Below are 17,119 nucleotides of genomic sequence, written 5' to 3' on the forward strand. Positions count from 1 at the left end.
ATAGTTCATTCAATTGATACATTGATTAGGCATTAATTCATTATATTTTGCCGAAATGCAATTTTTGCATACATTTAAATCAAAAGCCTATATCTGCCTATTTTTCCACATTCCACTTTTGGACTAAATCCTCGTTTTGATGTGATGGGTCACAAATACAGTAAAGGTTTATCCAATAATGTCTAATGTTACAAGTAACCGGGGAACCGTTTAAGGAGTTGGAGCAGTTTGATAGTGAAGAATAGACAAAAATTCCAGTGGTTAGATGGGTCAAACTCATGGAGGCGTACCTGAAGGGACTTGATTTTTTTAACGTCTGCAGAAAGTGTTTCTACAAAGTACTGACTTGATTAAAAACTCTCACTTAAAACTTTTTTACTCTAAAATATTTTTTGCACATTATTTTTAATTACTTAAATTAAATTAAAAGTCCATAATGGAGAGAGAACCAAGAGGATGAACATTTCTAACCCACTGGAACTGCAACAGTAGATGAGAGGCTCCAGGAACCAACGTTTTCTTCTGCCCTGTAGAAAACTGCAGTTCTCRTGCTACCGGGGGTCCCGATGAAGGACACGATTCAGCGGCAGAGTCCACAGCAGCCGTGGCCGCGTCCGTTTTCTCCTCCGGGCGCAGGGTCACTCGCAGCCAACAGGGGGTGGCAAACACCACAGCAAAAAAATATCCACTGCGGCAGAGCAGGTCATCGGGCTCTGATACTGAAGCCAACGGTGAGGCTGCTAGTGCTTTTAAACTCTGTTTATAATTGACCAAAACTCTTTTCTAATTCTGTACCACAGGTAAAAAAGTTCTGTGTTTTCACTATCTTCCTGAAGATCTGGGATAACATGAAAAACAAACTGAGAGAACGGGGAGAGGCAACAGCCTAACAGAGAGTTTCATGTTAAAGCTGGGGAAAAAAAGTAGAAAAGAAAACAACACAAAGGTGAAGTTGTGAAGCAAAGCAGGATCTTTGTGTTTCTGTCTTACATTTAGGTGAAGCTGAGGTTGGATCACAGGAACACAACGTGTCCCAGATTATAAAGCAGACTATTACATGTCGGCTGAGAACTTAGACTTGTGTTAWATCAGTGGAAGTGAAGTTCTTCGATGAAAGCTGGAATTGTTATTCAACTTTACACACTACAGGAGGTGATGGAACATTCGTACAGATTGGATTTGAAAAGAAAYTACATCTTTCAAATCTGCTGTTCTTCACCTTTTTCTTACAGGGTTCTAAAATTAGGTAAAGATGACCTAAGGGAAAAAAAACAACAACAAGACATGACATCACATTGTGTTGAGATTAATTTAACAACAGATCATCATTTTTGCACGGCTCGTTTAAAAGGTACATTATATTCCAGCATTTCTTTAAGTGTGGTTCTACAGAKAAGGTTATGAACAATTCTTTTATTATCTGAAGTAAATAGCTCTTTGAGTGCCCTCAGTTTGGAGAAACAGTGATTTATGTGAACTGCATTATTTAAACCTTTACCACTGTCATTTTCACATTAGTTCCAAATTCCTGTGTGTGCACCATAATGGTGGAAGTAAATACGATTCATAAAAATAACCATAATGTTTTGTATAAATATATTCTTAATCTGAAATAAATGGCAGTTCAAAGGTTTATAAAACAGTAAATGGAGATTTTTTTAGATTACAAACAAAATATCTTATTTTTCACAGAGGAGATTTGTCTTGGACGTTAGTGTTGTGGTGTTGTCACAGTACACACAGAGAGCTACTCATTCAGAAATTATGTTGCTGCTACTTAACAACGTAACATATAATCTGTGATGTGTTTAAAATCAACTGGTACAGAGAGTTCAGTGAAAAAGTACAAATACTACCAGGACACACCAGGTACACTCAGTAAAATAAACTAACATCTGGAGAATAAAAAAAGTTTAACATAACATACAATATGATACAAAATTTGTTGAAAATTAGACACTATTGAATTCATTTTATTCAGCTGACCTCACTGGTTTAATTTGTATCACAAAATATTATTCAAATTGTATATACAGTGGTTTGCAAAAGTATTCATACCCCTTGAACTTTTCCATATTTTGTCACATTACAACCACAAACATAAATATATTTCACTGGAATTTAATGTGAAAGACCAACACAAAGTGGTATACAATTGTGAAGTGGAAGCAAAATTTTACATGAATCAAAACATTTTTTACAAATAAAAAACTGAAAAGTGCGATGTGCAAAATTATTCAGCCCCCCTGAGTCAATACTTTGTGGAGCCACCTTTTGCTGCAATTACAGCTGCAAGTCTTTTAGGGTATGTCTCCACCAGCTTTGCACATCTAGTGACTGCAATTCTTGCCCATTCCTCCTTGCAAAACAGCTCAAGCATAGTCAGATTGGATGGAGAGCGTTTGTGAACAGCAGTTTTGAGATCTTGCCACAAATTCTCAATTGGGTTTAGGTCTGGACTTTGACTGGGCCATTCTAACACATGAATATTCTTTTTTTTAAACCACTCCATTGTAGCTTTGGCTTTATGTTTAGGGTCGTTGTCCTGCTGGAAGGTGAACCTCCGCCCCAGTCTCAAATCTTTTGCTGACTCCAACAGGTTTTCTTCCAAGATTGCCCTGTATTTGGCTCCATCCATCTTCCCATCAACTTTGACCAACTTCCCGGTCCCTGCTGAAGAGAAGCACCCCCAGAGCATGATGCTGCCACCACCATATTTGACAGTGGGGATGGTGTTTTCAGAGTGATGTGCAGTGTTCTTTCTCCGCCACACATAGCATTTTGCATTGTGGCCAAAAAGTTCAATTTTGGTCTCGTCTGACCAAAGCACCTTCTTCCACATGTTTGCTGTGTCCTCAACATGGCTTCTGGCAAACTGCAAACGGGACTTCTTATGGTTTTCTTTTAACAATGGCTTTCTCCTTGCCACTCTTCCATAAAGACCACATTTGTGTAGTGCACGACTAATTGTTGTCCTGTGGACAGTTTCCCCCGCCTGAGCTGTGGCTCTTTGCATTTCATCCAGAGTCACCATGGGCCTCTTGGCTGCCTCTCTGATCAGTGATCTCCTTGTTCGGCCTGTAAGTTTAGGTGGACGGCCTTGTCTTGGCAGGTTTACTGTGGTGCCATACTCTTTCCATTTCCGGATGATGGATTGAACAGTGCTCCGTGAGATGTTCAAAGCTTGGGAAATCTTTTTATAACCTAAGCCTGCTTTAAACTTCTCCAAAACCATATTCCTAACCTGTCTGGTGTGTTCTTTGGACTTCATGATGCTGTTTGCTCCCCAATATTCTCTTAACCAACATCTGAGGCCGTCACGGAGCAGCTGTATTTGTACTGAGATTAGATTACACACAGGTGYACCCTTTTGAGTCATTAGCAGTCATCAGGCAACTTCTGAATGCAATTGGTTGCACTCAGGGAAAAGGGGGCTGAATAATTTTGCACATCGCACTTTTCAGTTTTTTATTTGTAAAAAATGTTTTGATTCATGTAAAATTTTGCTTCCACTTCACAATTGTATACCACTTTGTGTTGGTCTTTCACATTAAATTCCAGTGAAATATATTTATGTTTGTGGTTGTAATGTGACAAAATATGGAAAAGTTCAAGGGGTATGAATACTTTTGCAAACCACTGTACAGTGCCTTCAAAAAGTATTCACCCAGTATTCGTTTTTGGTAATGTTGTCTTATTGTTTGGTTCACAATATCCAATATTCAAAGTTGTAGGCATTTTCTGTAAATGAAATGACTCCAACCCTCAAATAATCAATTTTAATTTTAGGTTTTGAGGTGGCAAACACGAAAATTGCCAAAAGGGTGAATACTTTTGCAAGGCACTGTGGCATTTTCACAACCTTGTCAGTTCTTTACAACCCATAAAATGTTTGGAAACTCTGTTGCGTAATAATTTGTAACCGTATCATTGGGAGGTTTTTCCAGTAACATTTGAGTTATACTTTTAACGGCTGATGACTTGAAAATAATGCTGACTGTCATTTACATCAACTATTTAAGACCATCAGAGAAAAACATAATTTGCCCAATAATTTGGAATACAGTGTACAGTATATTTGCTAGCCCTGAATCACCAACCTGATGTTCATAATCTAGATCAGGGGTTCTCAGACTTTTTGGGTCTGGGGACCCCTTACAAGGGTGAAAATTTTCCAGGGACCCCCTCATAAACCCCATGCTGTTAATGGAAAATACAGTAGTTTACTGTTGATTTTAACTCCTAAATACCATGGTAATATTATTTTTTGTTTGGTTTAGTATGTTTGTTTTATTAGTGCATTGTTTCACGAATGCATTTTTTAAAATAAAAACCCAAATTAACAATTTATTGAAATTTTTCAAGGACCCCTGAGACACGGCTCATGGACCCCTGGGGGTCCTGGGCCCCCAGTTTGAGAAACTCTGATCTAGATATAAGGAATGAAGAAAATCATTCAGTGTTTTTTTTTAATTTATTTAATTTGTCCCCATAGAGAGAGTTGAGGGGGCAAAAATCTGTCCTGCTTTTCCTTTGAGCAGGAATTCAATTCTATTTTTCAAAGAGGGAGCCAAACTTTTCATCAATGCAGGGCCTAATGCTTTCTTCAAAGACGCTATGACATCATCATTATAACATACGGGGCCACACGTTACATCATTACTGGCTTGGGAGTGTGCCAAAGCAGTCACCCAACTGGGGAGAGATAACAGTTACTGTTAAATGGGTACCAGGACATACTGGCATTTATGGTAATGAGAGAACTGGTAGTCGGGCTCACTTCAGAGGACCAGAGCCTCCTGTAGGTACCTCAACAACAGTCTGTAGGACTGCCATACAGGCCTGGATCAGACGTTAACACTCAGTCCTCTGYAGGGAGCTGATGGACTGTAGACAGGCACGGGAACGGATTAACGGACCAAATCTAAGGTTTGGGAAAGCTCTCATCTCCCTGACAAGGAAAACCCTAAGCACACTGGTTGGAGTCCTAACTGGGCACAATCTGCTCAACTACCACAAAATGYTGATGACAGTGTGTGATGCCTATGGCATTGAGACTTCTTTGCACTACTTAGGCCACTGCCTAAGTAGTGGTCAAAGGAAAATAATTCTTGGAAACCCTTCATGGATCCTGAGAAGCTCAGAACACTGAGTGTTTCTAACCTGGTGTCCACCCAAGGGGTGCAACGGTTTGATTAAAACTCAGCGTGTTTTTGGGGAGAGCAATCGGCCCACTTGTGAGGCCCCCATTCATATGGGTTCTTTATCCATTCCCACTCACCATAACCATACAGAGGTGAACTTGTCCTGTTACAAGAGAGTTAGTATCACAATATTATTATAAAAAATGGGTGACATAATGATTTGCTACCAAGTTCTACATTTATCGGTGAATACAATGTGAACATGATGGGTGAGCTCTCYCATCCTTATGGTACCTGAGAACTACTGTATATAAACCTTTACATGTTGGGACATACTTTTTAAGGAAAATGGAAAAATGTCATTAGTTGTGTAAAGATGGCCTTTTTGATCTTAGCCACACTCATAAAGACTTTTAGCTCATCAGCAGGTCTGAATTAAACTATTTTTCCAAATTAAAGTTTTATTGAGCTGTATACCCTGTGCTTCTATAACTGCTTTAGTGTTTTGGTAAATAAATAATGACTTGGATTCATTTTGGATGCACTGTTGAGATCACCCCATTTTGGGACCTTGTTAGAACCAAATAGTCTTCTTTTCTTTTCCTTCCATCTTGTAACTGAAATATAGTGTTTCTAATACTTGACTGTGGCTTTATTTGTGAAAGATCTTTGTGTTTCCATAAAAGAATGGCTGTAAATCCATGTTGGATGTTTGGTCATTTAGCTCTCAACATAACCTTGCTCAATATCACTTCTTTGCCTTACTGAGTTGACAGCCAGCTTCCTGGGTTGGTAGAGTGGCAAATCTATAATTATTAGGGGATGTTGCATCATATTTCTGTGCCGGCTGGTGTTCCTGCTCACGCCACACCCTGTCCTGGGCTGAGATGCTGCATAGCTCAGTGTGACTGATGGAGGCAGCCAAGGAAATGGTTGAAATATGTCCGTTCATTCACCTGCCAGGTTCTCACATCTCCCTGGCCTTCTTCTGCCGTAACATGATTTTTCATTATTGGATTTATCTGCCGGCTGCAGCTGCTGAGGGTGGGGTTAATTTTATCTGTGGAAGTTATATGTGTGGTCTGCAGAGATTTGTTTTTAAATAACCCTGAGGGGAGCACAGGACCTGAGAGATGGTTTAATCTCACAAGAGGCAGGTGAATATGTGTGGAAAACGGTCACTTTGACTCTTTGTCTCAAAAATGACTTGGCAGACATAAAGCGAGGGGCAGACCGAGACGAGACCCCACCTCGCACCCCAACGGGCAACGCGCTGTCCTCAGAGTCAGACATAGAGGCTTCCAGCCCGAGCAACGACCACGTATCTTCAAGCAACGACGTTGTAGTTTCACAAGAGGAGGACGAGAGGTTGGCCAAAGAGCTGTCACTCAAAGAGGCAGCCGCCCACGACCTCTCCCACCGACCCAAACGACGGCGCTTTCATGAAAGTTACAACTTCAACATGAAGTGTCCAACACCAGGATGTAACTCACTGGGTGAGGGCACACACACCACCCTGACACTTTTTTAGTTTTATTTTTATTTTTAACCAAATCACGTTATGCTTCTTAGACCAGCTGTTTTCTTATTGTCTTCCCTTTCTGTCCTCCTCCCCTCAGGTCATCTAACAGGGAGACATGAGAGACATTTCTCCATATCAGGGTGTCCTCTGTACCATAACCTCTCCGCTGATGAATGCAAGGTATACACACACCCACTCAAACACTTTCAGATAACTCAGTGAGGGTTCCAGTTTTGGAGGGGAGTGTGAAACTAGGAGACTGCAGGCTGTTTTCAAACAGCCAGGACAGTTTTACATGTTGTCTGTTCTCTGTGCCAAAACATGCCACCAAACCGCTCTTTTTGCTTTTTCATTATTGTTCCGCTGTGATTTTCTATTCACTGCTTTTACTGCAACTTTTGAAAATAAAAGAAAACATTGATATGAATCAAAACATTGGGCTCAACTGGGGATAATGTGCTTTGACTTTTTGTAGCACAACTTTTTATGGTTTAGACAAAATGTGAAAAGATAAAAAAAAAAAGAAAAACCTTGCAAAGCCTTCTACACACTAGATTTTGGCGAAACAAATGAGGAAACTCAGCTTTGTTTGGAGCTCATTTTACATCAGAAACATCATTCACAGTTTAAATGGGTCACAGGAAGTTGGGCTTTATGTGACTGAACTGGCATTTTGGTATTACCACAACTTCAACTTAGTTTAAGTTGTCTAAATGTTGCTAAATTTTTGCTGACAAAGATATCTTAGGTTCACAAACCTTACACTTCTTTCACAGTTTACATATCAAAACTAGGGGTGCAACGACACAGAAAACTCACAATTCGATTTGATACTTTAGTCTCACGATTCAATATTTTTTCAATACAAAAAAGAGAAATGTCCATGCCCTTCCTGACTTGTAGTTTATTGAAATTAATTATGAACATGAGTTTATCCTCAAAAGTACAGCTTTTAAATTAAATGTTGAAACAGCAAGTTTCTCAGTGGATCTGTGCTCCACAATTAAGCCTAGGTGGAGTAGTCGAACACAGATCCTCTGAGCCTTCAACACAGAGCATCTTCAGAAGACAACTTGATAAAATAAATTTTAAAAATCTATATTGTTTGATACACGTGTGTATTGAACGGTTCGATATAGATGCATGTATTGTTGCACCCCTAATCAAAACAAAAGCATTGTCTTCTTTTCTCAAGTCTGTCTATCTCTTCTATAGGACTTTTGTTTTTGTTTTTCACAGACACCCTCAGAATACACAAATTCAAACTCATTCACTTTCATTGTAGCTCAAAAATTTCTCTTCAAAACTGGAAGTAAGGAGCTTTATTTTTTTTTTACTAGAGATGTATCAGTACATATAAATACTGTTGACAATTTAGCAAAGATGTTTGGGGAAAGAACAGCGAATGAGAAAATTAATATGTCAATAACTCGTGACCAATTCATGCTTTATTTGACTGCACTTTATTAAGTGGTATGTAATAAAAGACACAGAGGAAATACTATCTAAACACTGCATCAGATAAAGCATAGTTACTTCAGAGTAARATTTAATTATCTTCCTGTTGGCCCGGGGGCCTTTCTGGGCAGAGTTCGCATGTTCTCTCTGTGCATGCGTGGGTTTTCTCCAGGCACTCCAGCTTCCTCCCACAAACCAAAAACATGACTGTTAGGTTAATTTGTAACTCTAAATTGTCCCTAGGTGTGAGTGAGAGAGTGAATGGTCGTCGGTCTTATTTGTATCTCTGTGTGGCCCTGTGATGGACTTGCGACCTGTCCAGGGTGTACCCCGCCCCTCGCACTGTGACTGCTGGATATGGGCACCAGTGACCCCCATGACCCTAAAAAAGGAATAAATGGGTATAGATAATGGATGGATTATTGTTGTTGTTGTTGTATTTTTTGTTGTTATAGTACTGGGCGGTATACCGTTTTGTACCGAATACTGGTTTTTATTTTTGTTATGATATGAATTTTCTGAATACTGGACATTCCGTTTTAAATAGCCTGAACATGTGCGGAACGTTTCGTTGCGGCCGCCAATGAGCTGTTTCCCGGGGGACAGTTTTCCTCGCAGCACCGCTATGTGCGTTAGCATGCTAATGTTATTGTTGAGCAGCTTCAGAGGCAGGTGGCGATTTCGCTGCTTATATTGACTAACGTTAAAAAACATCCCGTTTTCGCCGTCGCTGAATGTAGTAAACACCTCTTCAGTGACGTGCACAGTTAGATTTAATGCGCGATGTTAATATGGAGACGTTATGCTGATGGAGACTTAACGTGGTTCTATTGTGAACAGCCCAGGGAAAGTAGTTTGTAATGGAATTGGAAATGACTGATGTGCAAGGTGAGTCGTGCTGATAATTTTTATTAAATAACATAAAACAATAGACCCGATCATAAACTTTTCTTAACCCTCCTCCTTCACGATCGGACCAAAATGCGTGACTACTGTCTACGACCAGGAGGAGAAAAGACACAGAGGGAAACAGCAACACAGACAGAGGTACAGTAAAAAAAGGTTAATAAGCAGTGTTTTTACATTTTATTATCAGCTCACCTGTGATGAAAAGAAAAATACCGTCAAACCGGTGTAAATGTCGAAAATACTGTGATATAAAACTTTGGCCATACCGCCCAGCTCTATGTTGTTGTTGTTTTTGTTGTTGTTATTAATACTTTTGTTTTTGGCCATTTTTTATTTGTTATATCTTCTCCGTCCACCGTTCACGGCCTCCTTGCTTTTTAATTCCTACAAAAATTTACCGGTTTTGTTTTCTGACAGCTGTCAGTGACCTTAGAATAAAACAGGCAGAATTACATCCGTGTACATTTTGTTATATTTCCTGTAATATTAGAAGAATCTGTCTCCCGTATGACAGCACAATAAACTAAAGTGAAAGCATCCAGACTAGAAAATGTAAATAGTCAAGCTGCTGAAACACGGGGGAGGCTGCTGTGATGTTTGTGCTGCAGGGCAGTTTCTGAGTTGTTGCTTACAGACAGCGTTGATGTTTCAACAGGGCAAAGTTACGACGCGCGACAAACAAGCAGAGGAGCGAGCGCTGTCGCATCGGCAGGATGAAAACAGGCATGCCACAAGAAACCAGGTAACAAAGACACTCCCTCATACACACACACACACACACATGTGTGTTCTTGACCCCGTGGGGACCTTCCATTGACTTCCATTCATGTTTTTTAGACTTTATAGCCTAACGCTGACCATATACTCTAAAATTAACCTCACAGGTACCTTACCTGACCCTAAAACTAACCTAAACCTTGGTCCTAAACCAAACCCCACACCTGTAATTTGCATTTGGACCCGTGGGGACCTGGCAGTGGTCCCCACAATTCACTTCGGTCCCCACGAGGCAGCTTTTTTTTAGGAAAATTGTCCACACGTTGTAGGAAAAACCCGTACACACTGCTGTTTGTCAGTGTAGCAGGGTCAGAGTGAAAGTGATGAAGAACTATCGTGTAAGTTTGGTCAAAAAAGCAGTGAATCTGATGTACCTGTTGAGCTCAGCTGACAGAGGAAGTTCTCATGAGTCAACAGAGAAAATGTGATATTTCTTTTAAAAAGTACCTTAAAACCAGAACCAGAAGATATTTTTTTGTGAAGTGACKCTATGAGAATCTCAGTGATGTACACCAGTACAAGAGATTTCTATCACAATCTGGTTGTCTGAAAAAAAAACATAAGACATAGGACATAAAAAAGTGCCACAAAATGAATGTCTAAAGTACAAAAGTCATAACCTACAGTAATAATAAATATTATCAGCCGTTATTTTATCTTTCATTAGTCACTATGTACTTCAGATGCTACAAATATTTAATCATTCTTCATTTCTTGCATAGTAAACTGTATTTTATGTATGTTATATAATGAAAATTATGATAGTTGCCGATGCCATCACCATATACAGTATATGTATTAGCTCAGCACTACACATTCTCTCATCACTGACAGAAAGGGGAGCGCAAAAATGACTCAGCCTGCAACTGAAAATATGGATGAAGGACCTCAGTTTAGCTTGTTTGTTGCACTAGCGATGAGCTAATACATATAAGGCAATATAGCGTCGGTGCTACCGCAAAGGCTAACAGAGGCTAAGCTGAGGTTCTTCTTCCATGAAGCAGCTCTGTTGTCCTCCATCCATATTTTCAGTTACAGACTGAGTCATTTCTACCTTCTCCTCTCTGTCAACGCTCTCTGGTTTCATTTAAAAGAGTCAATCATCAGATATTGTCCAAGATTAACCTTCAGGGTGGATATAGCTCGCTCACACCGAGGACCTATCCATGTCATCATTTACCCAGAATGCTTTGCATGTAAATAAAATGGCCCCGTCCGTGTTAAAATATATTTTAAAAAATTATAAAAACTAAACGTCCTACAGTATTTTTGCAGTCTTTATTTTACAGTTAAAATAAATGTTTATGAAATAAAATCTAATGTTACAACTAATCGAGGATCCCTTTAAAGAGCCTTAAACACATCTGCTGCTGGTCGGTTTATTCATTTCGTTTGACTCTCATTTTTGTGTTATTAAGTGTTAGCAAGGATTTCTGAAAATGTTTTGTGATTTTATCTATCCTGCTGCCCTTGGGTCAAAATAACTCAGTGTTTAGAGTAGCGCTTCGTGTCTTTTAAACCCAAGGGCAGCAGGAGGTTTAAAACGTGGCCTGTTTATGAGAGGACATATTTTATTTTGTAGGAATAGTTGATCTCAGAACGTGAAATAAGACAGTTCTTTTGCTTTGTTGTAATTTATTGAAATGATTCACAATGTGTTGAATCAGATCGTATTTTATTGTAATTTGAGGCTGAACTGCATCACTATGGTATACTATGTGATAAATAGGGCTGAATAATATTGCATTGTATCAATTTCTGCTGCTTGTGTTATCTTTAGTAAATCATATTCTGGGCATTGTATCAAGACGTAGATTATATCAGTCACAGACCAGAGATTCACAACACTATTCTGTACACTTCTTAATATTTTATGTCCTGAAACAGAAAACACAGGAACTGAAAGAGGGTGGCCTTTTTTTCCCTTGACTGTAATATATTATTAATTATTTAAAACCTTTGGACAGAGCCTCACTTCAAAATGCCTGAACAACCCATTTGGTGTTAAAATTGTTGGAAAACGTAGTTAAATAAGGCTTTTTATCACCAGACATTTAAACAAGAGACATTTGCACTTTATAAAAGATGAGGTGCTTCAAACATTTCGATCACACAGGCATCAGTGTTTATGTGTTTGTATCTGGGTGGTCCCTCAGGCCCCTACAGATCGTCAGCAGCGCTACAAGGAGAAGGTCACCGAGCTCAGGAGGAAGAGGAACTCTGGCCTCAATAAGGAGCAGAAGGAAAAGTGTATGGTGAGATCATATGAACTGATATCTCTCTCTCTCTCTCTCTCACTCTCTCTCACTTTCTCACTCTCTCTGCCTCAAATTACATTTTAAACACCTCAATATTTAATTCCTGATTTTTCCCAGGAACACCGTGAAAGCCACGGGACGAGCCGGGAGCCTCTGCTGGAGAACATCACCAGTGACTACGACCTCGAGCTGTTCAGGAAAGCGCAGGCACGTGCCTCGGATGACCTTGTAAGAGAGAAAACTCATCCTCACCTCCCTCTTTTCCGCTTTTTCTTTTTCTTTTCTTTGTGCCCCCTCTCCCTCCCTCCCTCCCTCCTTTTTCTAGCTTACCACTCTTTTTCTCTCTTTCAGTCTGCAAACCCTCCTCCACAGCCACAGGAGAAGTCTGAGCTAGTTTTGGTAGTTTGGACAATCACTTCATGTCACTCTGTTTGCTTTAACCCTTCAGTTCTGAGGGAATTCATGTACAGTAGATGTACCTTCAGCTTTGTGTTATGTTTCCAAGAGATTAATCTTACCTTTTGTATTTTCCACTAACATAAAATCTTTGTAGATGTGCCACTTTCTGACAGAAAAATCATTTTATTCTTCCATTCAAAGTTGTTTCTTATTAGTGCTTCATTTTTCCTTTTTCTTGTCAACATTTCTGGTTTCTGCTTGGTTCAAGCATGCTGTTTAGCTCACACAAACTTCTTCTGTTAATAATTGATGTCCCCTCTTCTTTCTCCTGTCACCCATCCACCTGCTTGCTTGTCCTCTCTTCTCGCCCTGTCCTTGCCTCGTCTTCCTGTCTCTCCTCTTCCGGCTCTGCAGGAGAAGCTTCGCCTCGCCGGCCAGGTGTCGGAGGGCGGCAACATGATAAAAACCATTGTGTTTGGGCGTTTCGAGCTGGACACCTGGTACCACTCTCCATACCCGGAGGAGTACGCCCGCCTGGGGAGGCTCTACATGTGCGAATTCTGCCTGAAGTACATAAAAAGTCAGACCATTCTGCGCAGGCACATGGTACGGTGCTTTTTGGGGTCATTGTGTACATTAAACTAATAGTTCTGTGGGATGTTCAAGGTTTGAAATTTTTAATCTGACCTCCTGCAGTTTCCTGGTAGCCCTTATTCATTGGGGTGATATCTCACTGGCTTGTGACTGTTAGTAGGGTTGGGCAATAGTGGCAAAAAAATTAATTACGATTAATTGTGGTATTTAGCCAATAACGATTAATTTGTCCATTAATCCGCTGGAGTCCCTGGACACCCTTATGTCCTAGTCACATGACCAATTTAGTGGGAAAGATTTGCTCTTTGTAAAAATCTGTTCCAAATAGCCTATATGCCACGGACATCCGGTCCAGCACTTGGGGCCACTCCAATCACTTCTGGTTCACGGTCAACACAGTGTTAGCGAAAGATTTTTTTCACCCAACAATGACTCTTAATGATCTCCACAGTACAGAATTAGCATATTACATGTACCAACATTAACACAGGAGATGTACAGGTCCAGCCAAGTGGAAAAAAAATCACTCCAAAAGTGGATTAAAGCCATAAAAACAAAGGAAAGACGTTCGTGTTTATGGTTCCAGAATTTAGCCTTTTTTTCTATTCTATGGCTTCTTGTTTTGTGAATTTTTCACGTAGAGCTGTGACACTTATATTGTTGGAAAGAGCAGAGTCTGGACTTTAAATTGATGGGCTACTTGTATGGTTTGGATCGTTTTCCCCGACGTTAGTGAACTGAAAACGTAATGATTATCAGACGGAGGTTCTTCGGCTCGTCACTTGTGTTTTGTTTACGCTGTAATATACACTCTAACAAGTTTTTACTTTTGCATAAAACTCATGACAAAGTTGCCTAAAATCATTTCWTACTCTGTATAACACAAATGCGCACGRACACACACCTACCTTTGTACCGGCTGCTGTGTTAGCTTCCTGCTAGCTGTCGTGTGAAGGTGGTCTTTCCTCTCCCGGCCTTGGCAGTAAAAGAGAATAAATGTACATTTCCTTTTTGTAACCTCTGTCTTCTCATTTCTGATGCTGGCTCTTGAATATCCTCAGGTTAGAAATGCCGATTACAAATGCAAACGTGAGCTTATAGCTAAGTTTTCCGTGTATAGCTATGATCCATAGCTGTCACCTTTCCTCCTCATCAAGAGGAAAATGGAGAAAAACTAACTACTCTATCGTACCTACTTGTTAGTTGACACAACGGCACACAACAGAACTCACGTTTTATACCAGTAGATCACAGATGCTTTAACTTTTGTGACTTTTTCACGGAGTACTATTAGGAGCTTACACTAAAAACAAAGGCAGTAACCGGGAAGTGGAAGGGAGGAGCGTGGCAAGTATTTTACCAGAAATACGTCATTAATGACCATGGCATTTAGGCTATTGTGTCAAAATTACAGACTTTATGCTATACATCAGTTTTTTAATTGTGTTGATGGATAAATAAATTACAGAACCTTTTTTTTAATGTTCGTTGTATTTGAAGCAGAGAGGAGCAGCGAGCGGACTCTGCCTGGTGGCATTAATCGTATTAATCGTCAAGTGCCAGAAAATAATCGATTAATGTTTTCCTGACGGTTAATTGCACATGATACAATTATGCCCAACCCCAACTGTTAGAGACTGCTTGGCAACTCAGAATTGTGAGATATTTATCTGCGTTTTGAGTGACAAGTTTATGAAAATTAAACCCTTTTTTTTGTGTGCACAGCTTCAAAACTGTACATTATTTGCTTGCTCGCCTCTTCTCATCCTACCCCATATTTATGATTTAATCTGTTGAAGTAAACTACCAGTCAGAAGTTTGGATGCACTTTTTCATTCAGTGTTTTTATGTCAGTCTGTTTTCCCTATATTGTGGGTCGGTACTATGTTCGTTCCAACTATAACAGGACTCAGTCAGCCTCATGAGGTTCTGTAATCACCTGGAATGGTTTTCCGACAGTCTCGAAGGAGTTCCAAAAACGCCAAGAGTCTGTGGTCAGAGCAAGGTGTGCCTGTTTTGAGTGGTCTAGAATCTGGAACGTATTTTGGTTTGTTTGGTGCTTTTGGGTTTGCTAAATGCTCCTTACTGTATGGGTTCCTTCACAGTCTGGTTGACTTCGGTGCTGATTAGCAATGTAGGAAAAAAAGGAAAAGAATAGGGACATTTTAATGGGAGGATGTGTTCAAACGTTTGACTGGTAGTGTACGTATTAGTAAAGAACGTAGGAAGATTTGGACCAGTGTTTGAATAATTATTATGTAGCATGAACGTGGTCAGAGCTGTAGACTCTGATGTGATGTGTATACTTCAGTCCTGTTCTTCATTTATGATTATTTTGATCTGTCACTTGCAGTCTCACACTTTATATTATTCCAGTTTTGATTCACTGAAGTACTCTTATACATCTGATCATAATGAATCAAATAGTTTTCACTTTGGAATTACAGCTACATGAAACCAGTGAGACATTGTACTAACTTGTTGCTCAAAGTTTTTCCTCTGATCTTTTTTGTTTTTGTCCATTTTTGTAGGCTAAGTGTGTGTGGAAGCACCCCCCAGGCGATGAGATCTACAGGAAGGGAAACATTTCAGTCTTTGAGGTGGATGGAAAGAAGAACAAAGTGAGCATCTTTTCCCACCTTCTCTCTAAGACCGACCTTCACACAGATGCAGAAAAATAGGTTGCTACAATATTTTTCGTGTTCTTCATTTTTTTTTTAGATTTATTGCCAGAATCTGTGTCTGCTTGCAAAACTCTTCCTGGACCACAAGACGTTATATTACGATGTCGAGCCGTTTCTCTTCTATGTTATGACTGAAGCTGACAACACAGGATGCCACCTGGTCGGTTATTTCTCCAAGGTAACACTGAGGGCATCGCGCAGAGTCCTCTCATTTTATCGTTGCCCACCACTGAAAGGCAGGCAATAATGTTTTCGCCTGTCTGTGTGTGTTCTTATGTCAACATCTTTTCAGAATATCTCGGTATGAATTTTAGGAAAATTTAAAAAGTAATCATTTGTTGTTTAGCTACAAATGATTACATTTTGAAGCCAGAAACATTCAAGATGGCTGCTACAACTGAATGACCAAACTTCAAAACTGTGTATAATTTAGGTAATTTTAGATATTCTAAAATTTGGTGGGGTTGTATCTAAAATTGATTCTCAACAAATAATTAATTTTACCTTGTAGCGACTCACCAAGAAGATGTTTCCTAATGGTGCTTTTGTAGTTGGGGTGAGAAACAACTCTGTGACTTTCTGCCGATATAGTTTTTTTTTTTTTTTTTTACGGATTATCAAATGTCCTGGGCGAGCTCAGTTTTAGTCTGTCGTCTGTCATAGGACAGGCATTTTTCTCTAGTTTGAGTCATTAAACCAGTAACAATGAAAGAAAATAAAAAATTCCCAGCTCTTTTTCTTTCTATGGGTTTTTAGCTGCAGGATTTAGGAGGAATGAAGCAAATTTTAAATAAACCGAGTTTAGTTCCATCAGATGTTACAGAGTTTTCTTGTGTTTAATTTGTTTTTTGTCTATTCTATTTTGTTCTTGCTGTTTTTTGTGTCTGATTTGTTTGTTGGTGATTTTCTTTTTTTTTTTTTTTGTTTAAATCGGTTTGTAAAGCATACTGATCAACCTAATTTTAAATGCACTATATAAATAAAATTACCATTGGCAACTGTGTGTATACAGTTGTTTCTTCGCAAAAATGTTGTAAATCATAAAGCAGCAGCCGAGATTAGCATTTGCTAAGATGATTTTCAGCTTTTTAACAGTTTGTTGTAACACTTGTGATATATTAATTAGCCCTGCATTAGTAAAGGATGAACTAAGCACATGTTGTGAGACGTATGAATTCCTGCAAATCACTCTTACAGGAAGAAGGGTCGGATGTGCAAATATTATATAAAATATTGAAAATCTACCAAACAAGTTCAAAGTTATTTTGCTTAAATTGCATGTCCTTACACTAGCCTATTTTCCTCAAGCTTCACTTAAAGGCACAGTGTGTAGGATTTTTTTGTTTTCAGCGACATCTAGTGGTTGAATCATCC

At 39.4% G+C, this 17,119-nt stretch overlaps 1 protein-coding gene across 1 annotated transcript in view; it reads left to right on the forward strand.

Moving 5' to 3' along the window:
- The window catches only part of LOC106526792 (histone acetyltransferase KAT7), a 33,876-nt gene that overhangs the window by 4,840 nt on the left and 11,917 nt on the right, over positions 1 to 17,119 (forward strand). The window contains exons 3-11 of the mRNA XM_014021475.1: positions 534 to 731; positions 6,359 to 6,640; positions 6,764 to 6,846; positions 9,689 to 9,775; positions 11,967 to 12,065; positions 12,186 to 12,296; positions 12,882 to 13,073; positions 15,593 to 15,682; positions 15,783 to 15,923. Coding sequence (XP_013876929.1) covers positions 534 to 731; positions 6,359 to 6,640; positions 6,764 to 6,846; positions 9,689 to 9,775; positions 11,967 to 12,065; positions 12,186 to 12,296; positions 12,882 to 13,073; positions 15,593 to 15,682; positions 15,783 to 15,923 — 1,283 coding nt within the window. The remainder of the gene's footprint in view (positions 1 to 533; positions 732 to 6,358; positions 6,641 to 6,763; positions 6,847 to 9,688; positions 9,776 to 11,966; positions 12,066 to 12,185; positions 12,297 to 12,881; positions 13,074 to 15,592; positions 15,683 to 15,782; positions 15,924 to 17,119) is intronic.

The sequence above is a fragment of the Austrofundulus limnaeus genome, unplaced genomic scaffold (genome assembly GCF_001266775.1).
Source record: "Austrofundulus limnaeus strain Quisiro unplaced genomic scaffold, Austrofundulus_limnaeus-1.0 Scaffold294, whole genome shotgun sequence".
In the NCBI taxonomy this organism is placed as follows: Eukaryota; Metazoa; Chordata; class Actinopteri; order Cyprinodontiformes; family Rivulidae; genus Austrofundulus; species Austrofundulus limnaeus.